Source organism: Thyridium curvatum, assembly GCF_004353045.1.
Source record: "Thyridium curvatum strain D216 chromosome Unknown NODE_24_length_455711_cov_82.946811, whole genome shotgun sequence".
Taxonomy (NCBI): Eukaryota; Fungi; Ascomycota; class Sordariomycetes; order Thyridiales; family Thyridiaceae; genus Thyridium; species Thyridium curvatum.
This window is the reverse complement of record NW_022156779.1, coordinates 149799-163553: the sequence shown is the minus strand read 5'-3', so window position 1 is coordinate 163553 and position 13755 is coordinate 149799. Positions and strand designations below refer to the sequence as shown.

Below are 13755 nucleotides of genomic sequence, written 5' to 3'. Positions count from 1 at the left end.
TGAAAGGAAATATGGACTCGGACAGCTCACCCGAGGAGCGAGAGGAGGCATGGCCACAGCAGCATAGGGGCACCGGCGTGAACAAAGAGCAGAGGCGAGAATCGCCAGAAAGCTCCGGCTCGCCACCTAGCTTCCACTATCCCAGCAGCTCAAGCGACGAGGATGCTGCTCCCTTCGTCCCCGAGGAGCCGGTCTCTGATGGCAGCGTCTACGAGCCCTCGGACAAGTCGTCAGAAGGCCAGCCAGAAGCCGAACCAGATGAATTTGCTCCGCCGGACGCCGAAGACGATCTGCTTCTCCGTCTCTCCCCCCGCAAGCGCCTCGCCTCAGATAGCCTCCCCCGGCACCCTCCACCCCTCAAGCGGCAGAGAGGCGCCTTCAACCGCGCCTACCTCGCCCTGCTGAACAGCGACATCGAAGACGCCGCAAACCACTACGTCGCCGCTCCTTCTTCTACTTCTGCTTCTGCCGCGCCTGGGCCACCCACGGCGGCGGCTCTCGCCGCCACTCCCGTCAGCGACCTGCCGCCCTCGCAGCTCGGCCTCGCCTACTGGACCGCCGCCGAGAAGGAGACCTTCTTCGAGGCCCTCGCGCGCCTGGGCCGCGACGACAGCCCCGGCATCGCGCGCCGCGTGCGCACAAAGGGCGAGCTCGAGGTCCGGCAGTACCTGGCGCTCCTCAACGGCGCGGTCGCGGCCCGCCGCGCGGCCGGCGAGCTCGACCGCCTCGTCATGGCCGACCTGCCCGCCGCCGCCGAGCTCAGCGCCGAGTGCTGCCGCGCGCTCGACGAGGCCGCCGACGCCCTGGCCCTGCGGCAGGAGGCCTACGAGGAAGGCCTGGAGCGGCAGAAGTGGGTCGGCCGGGGCGCCGACTGGCTCGTCACGCCCGCCAACTGCCGCGACTTCGACGACCGAGGCGCCTTTTCGACTACCAGGCAGGGGAGCGGCGGGGGAGGGGCCGGCCTGCGGTCGGCCGAATTGTTTCGCGTGGAGAGCTGGCTGGCTCTGTCGGATCGCATTTTCATGAATGCCAACTACGACGAAGGGAACTGGCAGAGCGTCGCGGGCGAGCCGCCCTCGATCCGGACCACGGCGCTCGAGGACTTTTACACGCTCGCCCTGTCCGTCACCAGGCGTCTCATGTCGGCGGCCATATACATCAGCATGGCGCGCATACGGTCTAAGAAATCCGCTATGCCGTGGACCCGCGATCTCGTGCGCAAGAAGGACGTCGAGGCGGCGGCGCTCTCTCTGGGGCTCAAGACAGACTCTAAGGAGTTCTGGGCTGGGTGCGCCCGGCGTCTCAGGCTCGACGTCTACGATGACGCAGCACCCACGCCCGACGACGAGGATGCGCGGGCCCCGGAGCCAATGTCGTACGCACAAGTCGAAAAAGCCCTCACAACAGTCGACCAACCGACCGAGACTCCCCAATCCAAGGAAGATGACATCGACAAAGAATCGTCGGACGCAGACCTGGACTCTCTCGGCTCTTCCCTCGATCTCGAGACCCTCATCAAGGAGGAATCGAGGGCCACCGATACCGAAGGCGAGCACAGCGCGGCCGGCGAAGACCCGGTGGACATAAGCATCCGTCTAGAAGCGCAGGAGGTGACCGAGTTCTCGGCCCTCGGCTACCCAGACACCCACAAGGCCCGCCGCGCCCTGGAGTCCCGCATCATCGCCGAGCGAGAGCAAGAAGACTACGCCGACACCCTGGACCGCCACTTGAGCCATGGCGAGGAGAAACGCCTCTGGTCTCTCCTCGGCCGTCAGCCGGCACATTTGCCGGCAAAAGTAGAAGATCTGACTCGGCCCGTGTCGAGAGCAGCAGTTGATGACATACATCCTGCAGGGGCAGGCTGGAGGCAGCATTTAGAATATATCAGTGAATGGGAAGGCATGCTTGATGGGCCAAAACAGCGAGACAGGCGTTGGAGTTAAATTGGCAGGCGAATGCCACGCTTGGTGGCACATGATACCCCTTTATCAGCAGATAGACCAACCAATGTACAGCTCATTTTCGTCATCATCGTGACGATCTCTATGCACCGTCCGACGCAGGACTCTGGCCCACATCCAATAGTCAAACCAGTATGCAGGAACCGAATAAGTGATGTCTCCAGAGGGGCTGGGTGGCCTGTACATGGCACATTCAACGTGGCGCAACAGAGTAGTATTCACTCAAGTCTATCCGAACACTTCATGGGCTCGCCAAAACAATCAAGTGTGGGTATCATTCGTGTTCTCTCGACGCTATCATAACCATACATGTCCCAATGTATCGAACACACCAACAAGCCGCCTCCCTGGTCGAAGCCGATGCGTGAGTGATGCGCTTTGAGCTTGACCGATCACCACCACCATCGTGCTTCAAATTGGTGCACTGCCACCCAAGGTCACACCGTAAACAAACTTTTGGTGAGACTCCACGTCGGAGGCCTGAAAGCCTCTCTCTACCACGAAACTCGACAACAAGGCTTGTGGGCCGTGCATACTTGCGCGTTTGCATGACCGAGCAACACAAAAACGTCCGACGTCTGCTTGACGCCCGCCGATAGTCCTTTCTCACCCCATCTCAACAGAAAATCCATATTGCAAACTGCCACATTTTCCCGTTCTTCATGAGGGTATATTTTTTTCATGCCGTAATTTCAGACTTGCCATGATTCCGCATTCTGATACCAGAGACGGAGCCTTGATGACTTCCAGCCCCATGCCGATATCAAAAGGCAACCATGACACAAAACCCGACGAAATGACGAAACGATGAGAAGGTGTGCTTGAAAAGAACAACAAACTTGGAACCGCAAAATAATAAGCCAGCGCGGAAAGCGAAGATAAAGAGCAAAAGTAGGGGTATTTACGCCAGGGTATATCCAGCCAGAGGCATATCGCGTGTTTTTTTGTCTAAAAAAAACGGGGAATCTAACGGAATGGTCCGATGGGACCGGGGTATCCTGAATTTGTAGAATTGGAAGTAGAGGGACGGCCGCTATCAGCGGACTGTCGAGTGTTGTGTCGGGGAGTTGCGTCCCCAGGTTGAGGCACCGTCAACTTGGAATCCGAGCCGTTGCCAAATTGTCGGCTCGACCAAGGCGAGTCCTCCTCGGTAAGGTTCACTCCGCTGTCGTTCCAAGGGTTCCGGTCGGCATTAAAGCTTCGGGTGGATTCGATGGAGATGAGGGAGGACTTGGAAACGTTGCTGGATCCCTTGAACAGAGTATTGTTGACCGAGTGGGAACTGTTCTTGCGGCGATCCAGAAAGGAGGAGATTGATGACATGCTACCAGGCTTGCGTAGTCGGTCGAAGATGGTGCTGCGTTCCCGGGCAACCTCATCTCCAAAGCCCGGCCTTGTCGGGGAGTCGGTTGCCAGCGTAGTCGGTGCGTGCTGCAGCAGCTTCGAGTCAAAATACTGCAGCGACTCTTCGAACGTATCCGATTTCGGGCGCGGGATAGACCCCTTGACCACAGTAACCTCGACGCCTGCAGTGGCAAATTGACCATGGAGAAACTCGATGGCGTCTCGAAGACCTCCCGCGTTGTTTCGTGTGAACGTCCACATGAGGGTGACAGTCGGGCCACCGCTCTCGGTCAGTTCGTCGGGATTTTGGTGGACGGTGACGTCCACCTCGTGTTGGGCTTTGAGCTTGGGAACCAAGTCATGAGCAAACTCGGGAGACTCTAGATACTTGATCAAGGCTGGGGTGCGCGAGAGGACGAGTTCATGGTTATCCGGAACCATGCCCTTGTATTAAAAGTTAGCGACGGTGCATCGGCGGACAGAGCATCTGGGAAATGGACGTACCAAGAATTCATCCACGCATTGCGGAACCTGCCACTGAGGACCAGTCACGGTGACCTCGTCACTGGCCTGCTCAGCACTGGGGAAGACGATCTTGCAGTTCCATTTCTTTTCGAGACCCTCAATGTCATTCAGACGCGTGAGCAGTTGACGATGGTACAAGCGATCCACATTGACAATCTGCGAGGTGAACTCAGAATCCTAGGAGGCAGGTGTGTCAGCAAGAGAATCGGGGTGATTATCAGTAAGGAACACGTACCACTCGGTCCACCATTTCGAGAATCTCGGACTTGACAAGCTCAAGATTCTGAGCATTGCGGGCCGGTGTACGGCAAATGACGTTGTCAACCCGGATGTCGTCATCTTCACGGCCCATGCCACCTCGGTCCATTGCGTTGGAGAACTTGACAAAGACCGAGTGCTTCTTCATGATGCGTTGAATGTGCTGGCCGCCAATGCCGATGATTCTCTTGTGGTACTGGTCTGGAACATGGAAAGAGATGGAGGCTGGCATCTCCTGTTCCACGAGGGACAGGCCTTGCTTCATGTGCTCGTAAAGCTGGGCGTTCACATCGATGTTGAAGTTGTACTCCCCGAAATTCTCGAACATGATTTGGACATTGCCTAGGTTGTGGAATCAGTAAGACGAGATAAGGGCATGCAAGAATAACGACACCGGGAAGCGCAAGAATGGGATCTCTTACTCTGACCCATGATCTTGTTGATCTTGCCATTCTTTTTCCCGCTGACAAACTCCTTGTGTTCGTTCGCAAGCTCGATCTTGACCCTGATAGAATACTGTGACTGCGCCACAAATTTGATCTGCGAGAGAACCATGAGGGCGGCCTTGACGGCGTCATCCGAGCCAGTGATGCTGAAAGACAACCGCTGGAAAGAAACATCCGCATCCGAGTTAGCACAAATGTCGCCGAGCATGGTGCGAATGTCGTTGGGACTGGGCTGCTGCCTGTTATCGGCCTGGTTGATCGTCCAGTATGCACTGTAGAATTGTCCAACCTATTTCTAGTCAGGACGCGGCCCATCACGAGGGATCTTGATCTCGGATACATACCAGAGCCATGAGTTCGCGCGCGGTTCGCTCAGCGTGCAGATTCTCCGTGGCTTGAATTCGAACCGTGGTCTGTTTCGAACCGAGCGAAGGGAACAGGATGTAGCTGCCGTTCGCCTCAATGATCTTGCGCACTTTGTCCATGCGGTTAAGAAGGATGCTGTCGATCTTCTCGGCGGGAATCGTCACATCCTTGACAAACAAACGCACACGGTGAAGCACCTCGTGGATCTTCTTCTTCGCAGCCGCGATGCCGTCTGAGTTTTCGCCGGTGATGAAGATCTCGGTCGGATCTCGCTGTCTGGCGTTGGGCGGGCAGTAGCGATACAGGGATGAGAAGGGCGGTGGCATGTAGATGGCTGTGCCAGTAGCGGACTCGATGAGCTTGATGTTCTTACGATTACGCCCACAGACGGCTTGGTGAAGAGACAACTCGAGCCTCAGCATGTCTGCAACTCTTCCCAGCTACGGGTGTTGTTAGCAGTACTCAAGTGGAGATATCGGACGCGCAGCATGTACCATGCGATCAATCTGGATCAGGACCCGGGTTTTGGCATGCTCAGACGACAGCATGTCGCCGTAGATGGCTACTCTCCAGCGCTGATCTCTCCGCAGCTCCGTATCTCCGTTCAGGCCATCGACAATCGGGGTGAGCTTGGGACCAAGGAGGAAAGTGTCGACACCGCAAAACGCGGAAATGTTGTCCAGAGTCTCCGTCACTGACTTTTCGAGACCACCGCTAGGGTCCGTAACCATTTCACCATTGATGTCAACCGTAGTGCATCGCTAATTTTGAAACATGTCAGCCTCGGATTTCCCAGCTACCACGACCTCATTCTCTATTAGATCAGGGTACACACCAACGAGAGCGGAGTGTCATTCAGGATGGTGTCTCGGCTCCTGTACACAAGCTCTGGCGGGCCCGAGAGGCAGACGGTGGTGACCTGACCCTTGACGTGTTTGGGCGTGGTGGACATGACATGAGCCTCGATAGGGAGGGGGCCGGTGGACAGGTCCTTGCAGAGCTTTCGCAGATTGGCCAAGTTTTGGGCATGGACGGGCAGCTCGTAGACGGGGACGTCGTCCGGAGCATCTTCGGGGTGAGTCCAGCGTAGGAGAGCATCGGTATTGGCGTGGAGGATGTCTTCGGTGTCGGGCCCGGCCAGGTCCGAGGCAAAGGGCACGTTGAAGGAGTAGTGGATGGGCGAATCGGCCACCTGAGGAGGAGCAATCGGCGCGGCTCCTTGAGGAGTGACTTTCTGATGGGGATTGATGACGGGCATGGGCATGTTGGGCCTCGAAGACATGCCGAAGCTTGGACTCGTCCAGTGACGCATGTTTGCGAGCTTATTCATAGTGCAGGGGTATCAGAGTATCTATGAAGGGGGGACAAGCAGCATGGGAAAAGTGAGGGACGAACAGAAAGGGGTGTGCAAGGTAGTATGACGCGCGGGAGCCGTTCGTTCGACGAGGGGCCGGAAGGGGAGAGGAAGGCAGATCCAGTGCAGGGTAGAGAAGGGGGGGAGGGGACGGCAATGGAGGGGGCCAGGAGATGGGATCTAGAGGAGGGGACCGAAAGGAAAGAAAAAAAGAAGAAGAAATCGCAGTATGCTCTCTGGTTTTTTCCCCTTTCCAACAACAGGTGGTTGAGGTTGGAAGAAGGAGGAATGGGAAAAAGAGGGATGTGGTGAAGTATGTGTGTGCGTGGTGGGTGTGGTGATGAGAAAAGAGGGACAAATTGAAGACTGGGCTGGCTCCGCTTGAGCTGGGGCTTTGGATGGCCTGCTCTTTCGCTGACACTGTAGTGGAGGTACCACCCGTGGACTGTAATACTGCTGGCTTTATTAGCCTTTGTCTGGGAGCCCGAGGAGTGGGCTGGCTGGATGGCTGTAACTCTGTGTGGACTGGTCCGGGTCTTTTTTGGGGGTGGGTGAGGGGGAAGACGCCATTGAAAGGGCAAGAGGACAGGTACCCTGCCTGCCCCATCACCATATCAAGATATCTCTTTTGGGTCCTACAGAGGTAGAGGTGGTCGGGATAAAAAGATTAGGTACATATCCATGGATGCTCTGCCTTCAAGGCCGAAACTCTAGTACAGTCCCTAACTTGGTAGATAAGGCTCTTGATTAAAGTGTCTACGGCGATAGCTGAGCACATTATGGTTATTGGAGGGCGTGCGTGGTGCGTGGGTAAAGTATCTTAATACCGCAGAGCACGAAGAAACGTTCGGGTTTTGAGCATTTGAGGTACCCGCACTTTCATGACTACAACCATACTTGTACATGTATCCCAGAAGCTCTGTTCACAAGTCTTCTGTTTTTTTTTTTAACATTGTCATCGGTTCTCACTTCCCTATGCTGCCGATTTCTCACCACAACCGCTCTTCCATGACCTGTTTCCCATGCTCAGGATAGAACTAACTACAGATTCCTTGGAACGCGGTGCTACCAGTTTGGTGCAAAAACCAGAGGGTCTGGCTGGCTGCTGGCTGGCTGTACCAGTGTCCAGTGAGACTCGCGCCTGCAGCATCCACCAGACTCCCTTCACATGATCGAATCGAGGCAGCAGGGAACAGGCCCTTGAGAAATGTCCCTTTTGAAAAGGCGGTCGGCCTAGCACATGTTGACTTGGGGTCCTGTATGCTCTGGTGCATCAAGTATGGTCAAGCTGCAGGGGACAGGTGGAAAAAGAGACCGGGCCTGCCTCCCCAGCCTGGGACGATCTTTGTGGCCGCCGGACAGGAACCCAAGACGAGGAGAGTCACGCCTGTCTACCTTTATACAACACAATCAGATTGTCTCGACCTCGAGGCATGAGATAGGTACTTCTGATTCGATCCGCCTCGACGAGGATCCGAGATGGTCCAGGCTCAGGTACGGACGAGTGCGTGCTGGACCGAGCGTCCTTTCCCGCGTCAATCAATGCACTTGTACCAGCAACTAGACCTCTCCAAGAAAAGGGCCATCTCCTACCCCATAAAAGATACGGACAAGCAGCGAGACCGACCTTGCATCAGTGTCTCCACCTGCCCACCTGCTGGAACGAACATTCCAGCACCAACGCCTCGTTCACCCGCGATGCACTCTTGCTCGGTGCTGCTGCTCGTCCTCCACTGGCTTCCTCGGGCCGCTGATGGCTCGAATAATGATGGCTCTGCTTCAGACAGCAGCTGGGCGAAGCAGTGGTCACGCAAGCACCGACCTCATGCCAAGCAGGGACTGAGCAACCGCCACTCCGGTACAGTCAGCTGCGTGATCAACCTGAATACGGATGGGGAGGCTTCCTCGTTTCGTACGTACAGCCCTCGAAACCGTTCAGTCAGCATCATTCGACCTGTCATTTCATCTGGTTGGCTGCACTGCATGGAGCTTCGTCAGCGAGCAGGGTAGCCGTGGTGCTTTTAATCTCCTTGGTCTACGACCACCGGCAAAGCAGGGCAGCACTGCCACACCGGCTGGTTCCTTGGATTCGTTTGACCCGGTATCCACATGGGAGCTTGGTTTCGTGCTAAGCAGACATGGCATCCGAAGGGAGCAATATGCATGCAATAACAGCAAAGGTTACAAAGGGCTCGGCTAAGACTGCCCAGGCTCATCCCGTGCAGATTCTACTCCGTAAGTAGGCAAGAGCCTCCGATGATGTCCATCGGGGCCGCGGCAGACGCCTTTCCCCGACATTCACACCCCGACGGAGCTCCATTGAGAAAGGATTAACGTCTAGTGTATGTACGTGTATGCTAGTCACATCTGGAACTGGTGCTGTCTCTGAGGATGCCCTTCACCCACATCTATGGATGTCTCCTTATTGACCATCTCCGACCTTTCCGCTCTCCCACAACTCCACACCATCAGGCTCGAGGTGTCTCGGGCTAGAATGGAAGAGGGTTCACAATTTCATTGCGTAGAGACCATCTTGATGAACATGCCCATGTGTCATTATTACTCTGATGTACAGACAGTTTGCCAATCCTGTCAGTTCAATCCACAGATCTGAACCCCAGATCCCCATAGCACAGCCAATTGGGTGTGTCACCCACGCCTCTCTCTTGGTTGAATACGTGACGTGAACCCCAACGCTACAGATGCAGAGCAAGCACTAAAAGTCATGATGGTCCAGAGCTAGAATACTACTAGCTGCTTGATCATGACGCTTGCCCAAAACGCGAATTGATGTAGACTCCCGACTCCCTCCTAACTTACAACCGTCCTGGGTGGCCTGAGCCATCATTCGGGTACGCCAGACCTGGCTCGGCTGCAGTACGTGTAACATAGGTAACGCCCTCATCTTCATCCACCGGGCGAGCGTAATAAGCAGGTCCAGTCGGCCTGACACTGTATGACCGCTGCACGATGTGTTGCTCGGGTCGAACGCTGAACTCCCGAGCCACAGGCTGCGCATATGGATCTCGCAGTGACCCTACCGGTACTGCAGTTGTATACTCGCGTCGCAGCTCGGGTTGCATAGGCGCAGCGAAATCGCGAACAGGGATTTCAGGCCGGGCACTGCCAAGCCTCTCGGGGTAGCTCCTAGCAACTTCGTACCGAGCAGGCTCTCGCGGCCGGACGCTAACAGATCGCACGTACTCCAATGGACGCTCCTCTTGCGGTGGTCGGCGCGACGAGTCTAGCTGAACAAAGTCATTCTCATGAGTAACAGAAGGCCGTGTAAGATAATCGCGCTGCCGATAGGCGCGGTAGTCCACAAGATCGTAGTCTGGCTGTGAAACGACTCGTCTCGACGAGGCACTGGCGGGTGATGCTCTCCTATAAATCACACCGCCCTCGTCAAAGGGCTCTGGTGCCCTGGATGTGGCTCGCACAGGTTGCGGAGCACGCTGATATACGAGGTCAGGCTGCTTAGGCGGTGCTTGTGGCGCCATACTGTTTCTGAGGAGCGATGGCTGCGGTCGCGGAGGCTCGATATATTCGCGACCGAATTCGTCCACAAAGATGCGAACAGGCTGGGCCCTCGGTGGAGGGGCCATCAGAGGTGTGCGCGTTGAGCGCATCCCAGGAGACCTGGATCGCTCTCGGTCCACGGCATGACGAACGCTCACTCGTGTTGAATCACGAGGGTCGCCGTAGGCGATCCGGGCATCTGCGACGGGCCTCTCAAGGACAGCATGCGACGCTGATCTAACAGTTCGCCCCTCCCGTGTCATATATTCGACCGGATACGCGCTGGGCGAATGACGATACAGGGGAGCTTGAGGGCTCGACGGGCGTCTCTCGATGTAGTAGCCACGCTCCTGCGCGGGAACTGACACCATAGGAAGCTGGGCTCGAGGTGGCGCAGATTGATCATCGACTCGTTCATAGACAACATGACCTCTCTCATCACCCCGCACTCGCGGCAAGTATTGGCTATGCTCTTCGTAGACGATGTTGCTGGGCTGTCTGGGCGAGTCATCGTACACCAAATCAGGTGCAGCACGCAAACCCTGCTTTGGTCGCTTGTTTGGCCGAGCGTAGGAAGGGTGAGCATGGATGGGAGATGGGGATCTGGGCTCTGGTTTGATGTAAGGTGATGCATCACCATCAATGGTCTGGCGATCTGCCTTGCGCTTCTTTTTCTTATTCTTCTTCTTGTCGGAAACCTTTGTTCCTTGCGGCGAGCTGTCTGGGCTGGAAATGGCAGCTGGATCTCTTCTCAGCGCGGCAACTTGAGCAGGCGTACCTGTCGTAGGCTGTAAGTCTTGAGCCATGTTTGAGATATGCCTGGACGTGGCTAGTGATGATACATGAGACGGCTGAGGGGCAATCAAAGATATGTCATGAGCATGGACAATGCGTGGGCTATCTCGCTCAGAGTTGCCGTGGGCCAGTCGGTCGTCTGCCCTGTGACGTGCCACTTCGTCAGAACTGTGGTCGTTATCCGTATGGCCAGAATCGCCTGAGCGACTCGCATCGCCGCTCTCCCCACCGCTGTGCACCTGTATGGGCGCAATGTCGTGTGCTGTTGGGCCACTACGCCAGGCTGGTCTCTGGGCGGGAAACGCTGACACGCTGGATGAGTTAGCAGCTGCATGGAGAGGCACACTGGCCGTAGGTTCAGACGCCTGTCCTGCCTCATTGGGCTGAGGAATGGTCGCTGGGTCAAGTTCAGGCTCGTACTCCGAGCTGTCTTGCCTCTCCAACCCCCCCGTCTCTGAATTGACTTGTACCCGCGAGTCTGGAGAGTTGAATTGAGAGGAGTAAAAGGTGTTGTCATCGAAGGAGTCGCTCGCGTCCGACCTGTTTGCGGCAAGATTTGCGTCATTGGATGAAGCTGTCGCTGTGTTTTGTACAAGAACAAGGGCCCTCTGCAGCACATCCACCAGATCAAAGTCTGGGAGGCCATCACTCGACTGAAGCAGCCTGTCACTACGACGCTGTTCCAGCTGCTCCCTCAGGGCGCGCTCAATCCTCTGCCGCCGTAATTGTATCTCTGCCTTGATCAGACCATCCGACTTCTGGAGAAGGATAGGGTCAATCTCAGCTTTACCAGAAGTACTCGCGCCGTATGCAGTAGCAGGCGCAGCGGTATTCGTTCCGAGAGGCAGGAAGCCTAGACCCGGTAACCTCTGCTGCGCGTTTGTCGACATCGCAGGGGCATGTGACCCGAATTCATGAACTACGCTTGCCAGTTCGTTCGACGAAAGGGAAGCGTCTTTCGTAGCATTCTGCGACCTGTCGACCACAGAGCCATTATTGGGATCCGATATTCTCGATGCCAGTTGATTCGTCGCCTTGGCTGTCGCCATATGCGCAGGCAATTTAATGCGAGGGTGGGTGCCCGAGATGACGGCATCTCGAAACTTGATGATTCTCACGAAATCTTCAAGTTGACGTGACTCTTGCTCGGCAAGCGGTAAGCTGCCGTTCTGCCCTGGCAATGGGGTTACCGTCCCTTGCGCCATGGCCGTTACATGTGATGATGTATGTCGACACTCTGTAATTAGTAGAGAAGGGAAGTAAACATGGAGAAATAGAGAAGACGCGTTTCGCAGCGCAAAGTCGCGGCCGCGGTGCAGGCAGGCAAACGCAAGCAGTTCAGGGCGAGGAAGGAAAAGAAAAGAAAACCCTTCTCAGTTTCTGCGCGGCCTCAGTCAGTGACAACTGATTTCGATGCTGGCTGGACAACATCAGTCCAGTGTGAATTGTGCAGCACACAACAAGCCAGCACCTCTTCACTCTTCAGTGAGGAGGGATTTGTGCCAGGGAAAACAGCAATCGCGGAAAAGGGAGGCTGAATCTCGCTTCAGAAAATGAGTGGCCATCCAAAGCTTGCTTAAAAAAAGTGCTTTTGGTCCTAACGCACGAGCCACTCAACTTTTGAGGCTGGTTGGTCGCCGACTTTAGTGGGACCAATAGTGCTCTTTACACTGAAGAACACCCGTGGGCGCATGATACTTGTAGAGGCGGTCATGGTGGATCCATGTGAACCACATGTGAACCAACCGTGCCAACCAAGCGCTAGAGCCAGTGGGTTACAGCGGTTCGCCTCATCCTCAGGGACGGCACTTGGAAGATCAAGTACCAACTCAGCAACGCATCTGCGTGATTTGAGCCGACACCCGGGTCAAGAATTTCAACGAATTACAATTTATCGGATGAGAAGCCAAATAGTAGCCCAAACAGGTAAGTCTATCGATCTCATGGCTTTGATTCACAATCCCATCTATGCACCCCTCGTTCATCCGGGTTGTAAGCCATGAATACCATCTCATGTTCGTTGAGCTTGACGGGTCGGTCTGACTCAATGTCCATCTTGAGTGCTTTACAGTCATCCCGCCCGGTCTGCAACCAAAGCACTTACATAACCATGATCAAGAAACTGATATTGACGTAGCAAACTTTCACATCAGGCGGAATAGTAACATTTCCATCTCTTCTCAAGCAGGACATACCAGGCATTGCCCCGGGATTGGAGATCTGCCTACAAACTTCACAGTATTGAAGCTCACTGGCTTCTATACCATACACAATGGCGCTCAATGGTGTCAGGGCAGATGGCCCAGAAGACTCGCGGAAGGTGTTTTTCTTGCAAGTCAACCTCTACCAATCGATCCTACTCTCTTGGCATGTTACTGACAGTGCCTTCAGTGATATCGATAATTGTCTATACCCAAAGAGTGCGTCCAAACACCCAAATATTGCCAGTCAAATTATGCTATGCTGACCAACCCGAAAAGGCGCCAAAGTCCATGACCTGATGGCAGATCTTATTGACAAGTACTTCGTGGAACACCTGTCACTGCAGTGGGACGATGCGGTCAGGCTTCACAAGGAGTACTACCAAAGCTATGGCCTCGCCATCGAGGGCTTGGTACGCCACCACCAGATCGACCCTTTGGAGTACAATACCAAGGTCGACGATGCCTTACCCCTGGAGGACATCATCAAACCAAACCCAAGGCTCCGCAAGTTACTTGAGGACTTGGACAGGACAAAAATAAAGCCCTGGCTCTTCACCAACGCGTATATCACCCACGGGCAACGCGTGGTGCGCCTCTTGGGCATAGAGGACTTGTTCGAGGGCATTACCTATTGTGACTATTCAAAAATCCCTCTCATCTGCAAGCCGCACAAGGATATGTTCGACAAAGCCATGAAGGAAGTGGGCATTAGCGAGAACAGCCACTGCTACTTCGTGGGTATGTATCAACAAGGATCCCTCGATTCCCACAATTGCGCGCTGACATGAGTCAATGTAGATGATTCAGCACTGAATTGCAACGCCGCTCGAGCCCGGGGATGGAACGTCGTCCGTCTCAACGAGGAGGGGGCAAAATCGTCAAATGAAATAGAGAACCTAGAAGAACTGCGAATGGTGTTTCCGGAATGTTTCAGAAAGGATTGATTTGGGGCGCATTTCGACTTGGCAAAGGTTAGATAAATC

At 55.2% G+C, this 13755-nt stretch overlaps 4 protein-coding genes across 4 annotated transcripts; 2 read left to right on the top strand and 2 right to left on the bottom strand.

Annotated features, from left to right (window-relative positions):
• Positions 1-11: 11 nt before the first annotated feature.
• Positions 12-1943, top strand: E0L32_004832 (uncharacterized protein; the record flags this gene model as incomplete). Its single annotated transcript, XM_031139286.1, has 1 exon — positions 12-1943. One exon carries the CDS (start codon positions 12-14, stop codon positions 1941-1943), a length of 1932 nt encoding a protein of 643 aa, XP_030996713.1.
• A 984-nt stretch (positions 1944-2927) lies between these two features.
• Positions 2928-6230, bottom strand: E0L32_004831 (uncharacterized protein; the record flags this gene model as incomplete). The annotated part of the gene is made up of 7 exons (XM_031139285.1): positions 2928-3749; positions 3810-4007; positions 4066-4430; positions 4511-4823; positions 4879-5340; positions 5395-5661; positions 5736-6230. 7 exons carry the CDS (start codon positions 6228-6230, stop codon positions 2928-2930), a joined length of 2922 nt encoding a protein of 973 aa, XP_030996712.1.
• A 2840-nt stretch (positions 6231-9070) lies between these two features.
• On the bottom strand, positions 9071-11773 carry E0L32_004830 (uncharacterized protein; the record flags this gene model as incomplete). The annotated part of the gene is made up of 1 exon (XM_031139284.1): positions 9071-11773. The coding sequence occupies one exon, from the start codon at positions 11771-11773 to the stop codon at positions 9071-9073; it is 2703 nt and encodes a 900-aa protein (XP_030996711.1).
• A 1067-nt stretch (positions 11774-12840) lies between these two features.
• On the top strand, positions 12841-13716 carry E0L32_004829 (uncharacterized protein; the record flags this gene model as incomplete). Its single annotated transcript, XM_031139283.1, has 3 exons — positions 12841-12988; positions 13049-13510; positions 13571-13716. 3 exons carry the CDS (start codon positions 12841-12843, stop codon positions 13714-13716), a joined length of 756 nt encoding a protein of 251 aa, XP_030996710.1.
• Between the last annotated feature and the right edge of the window lie 39 nt (positions 13717-13755).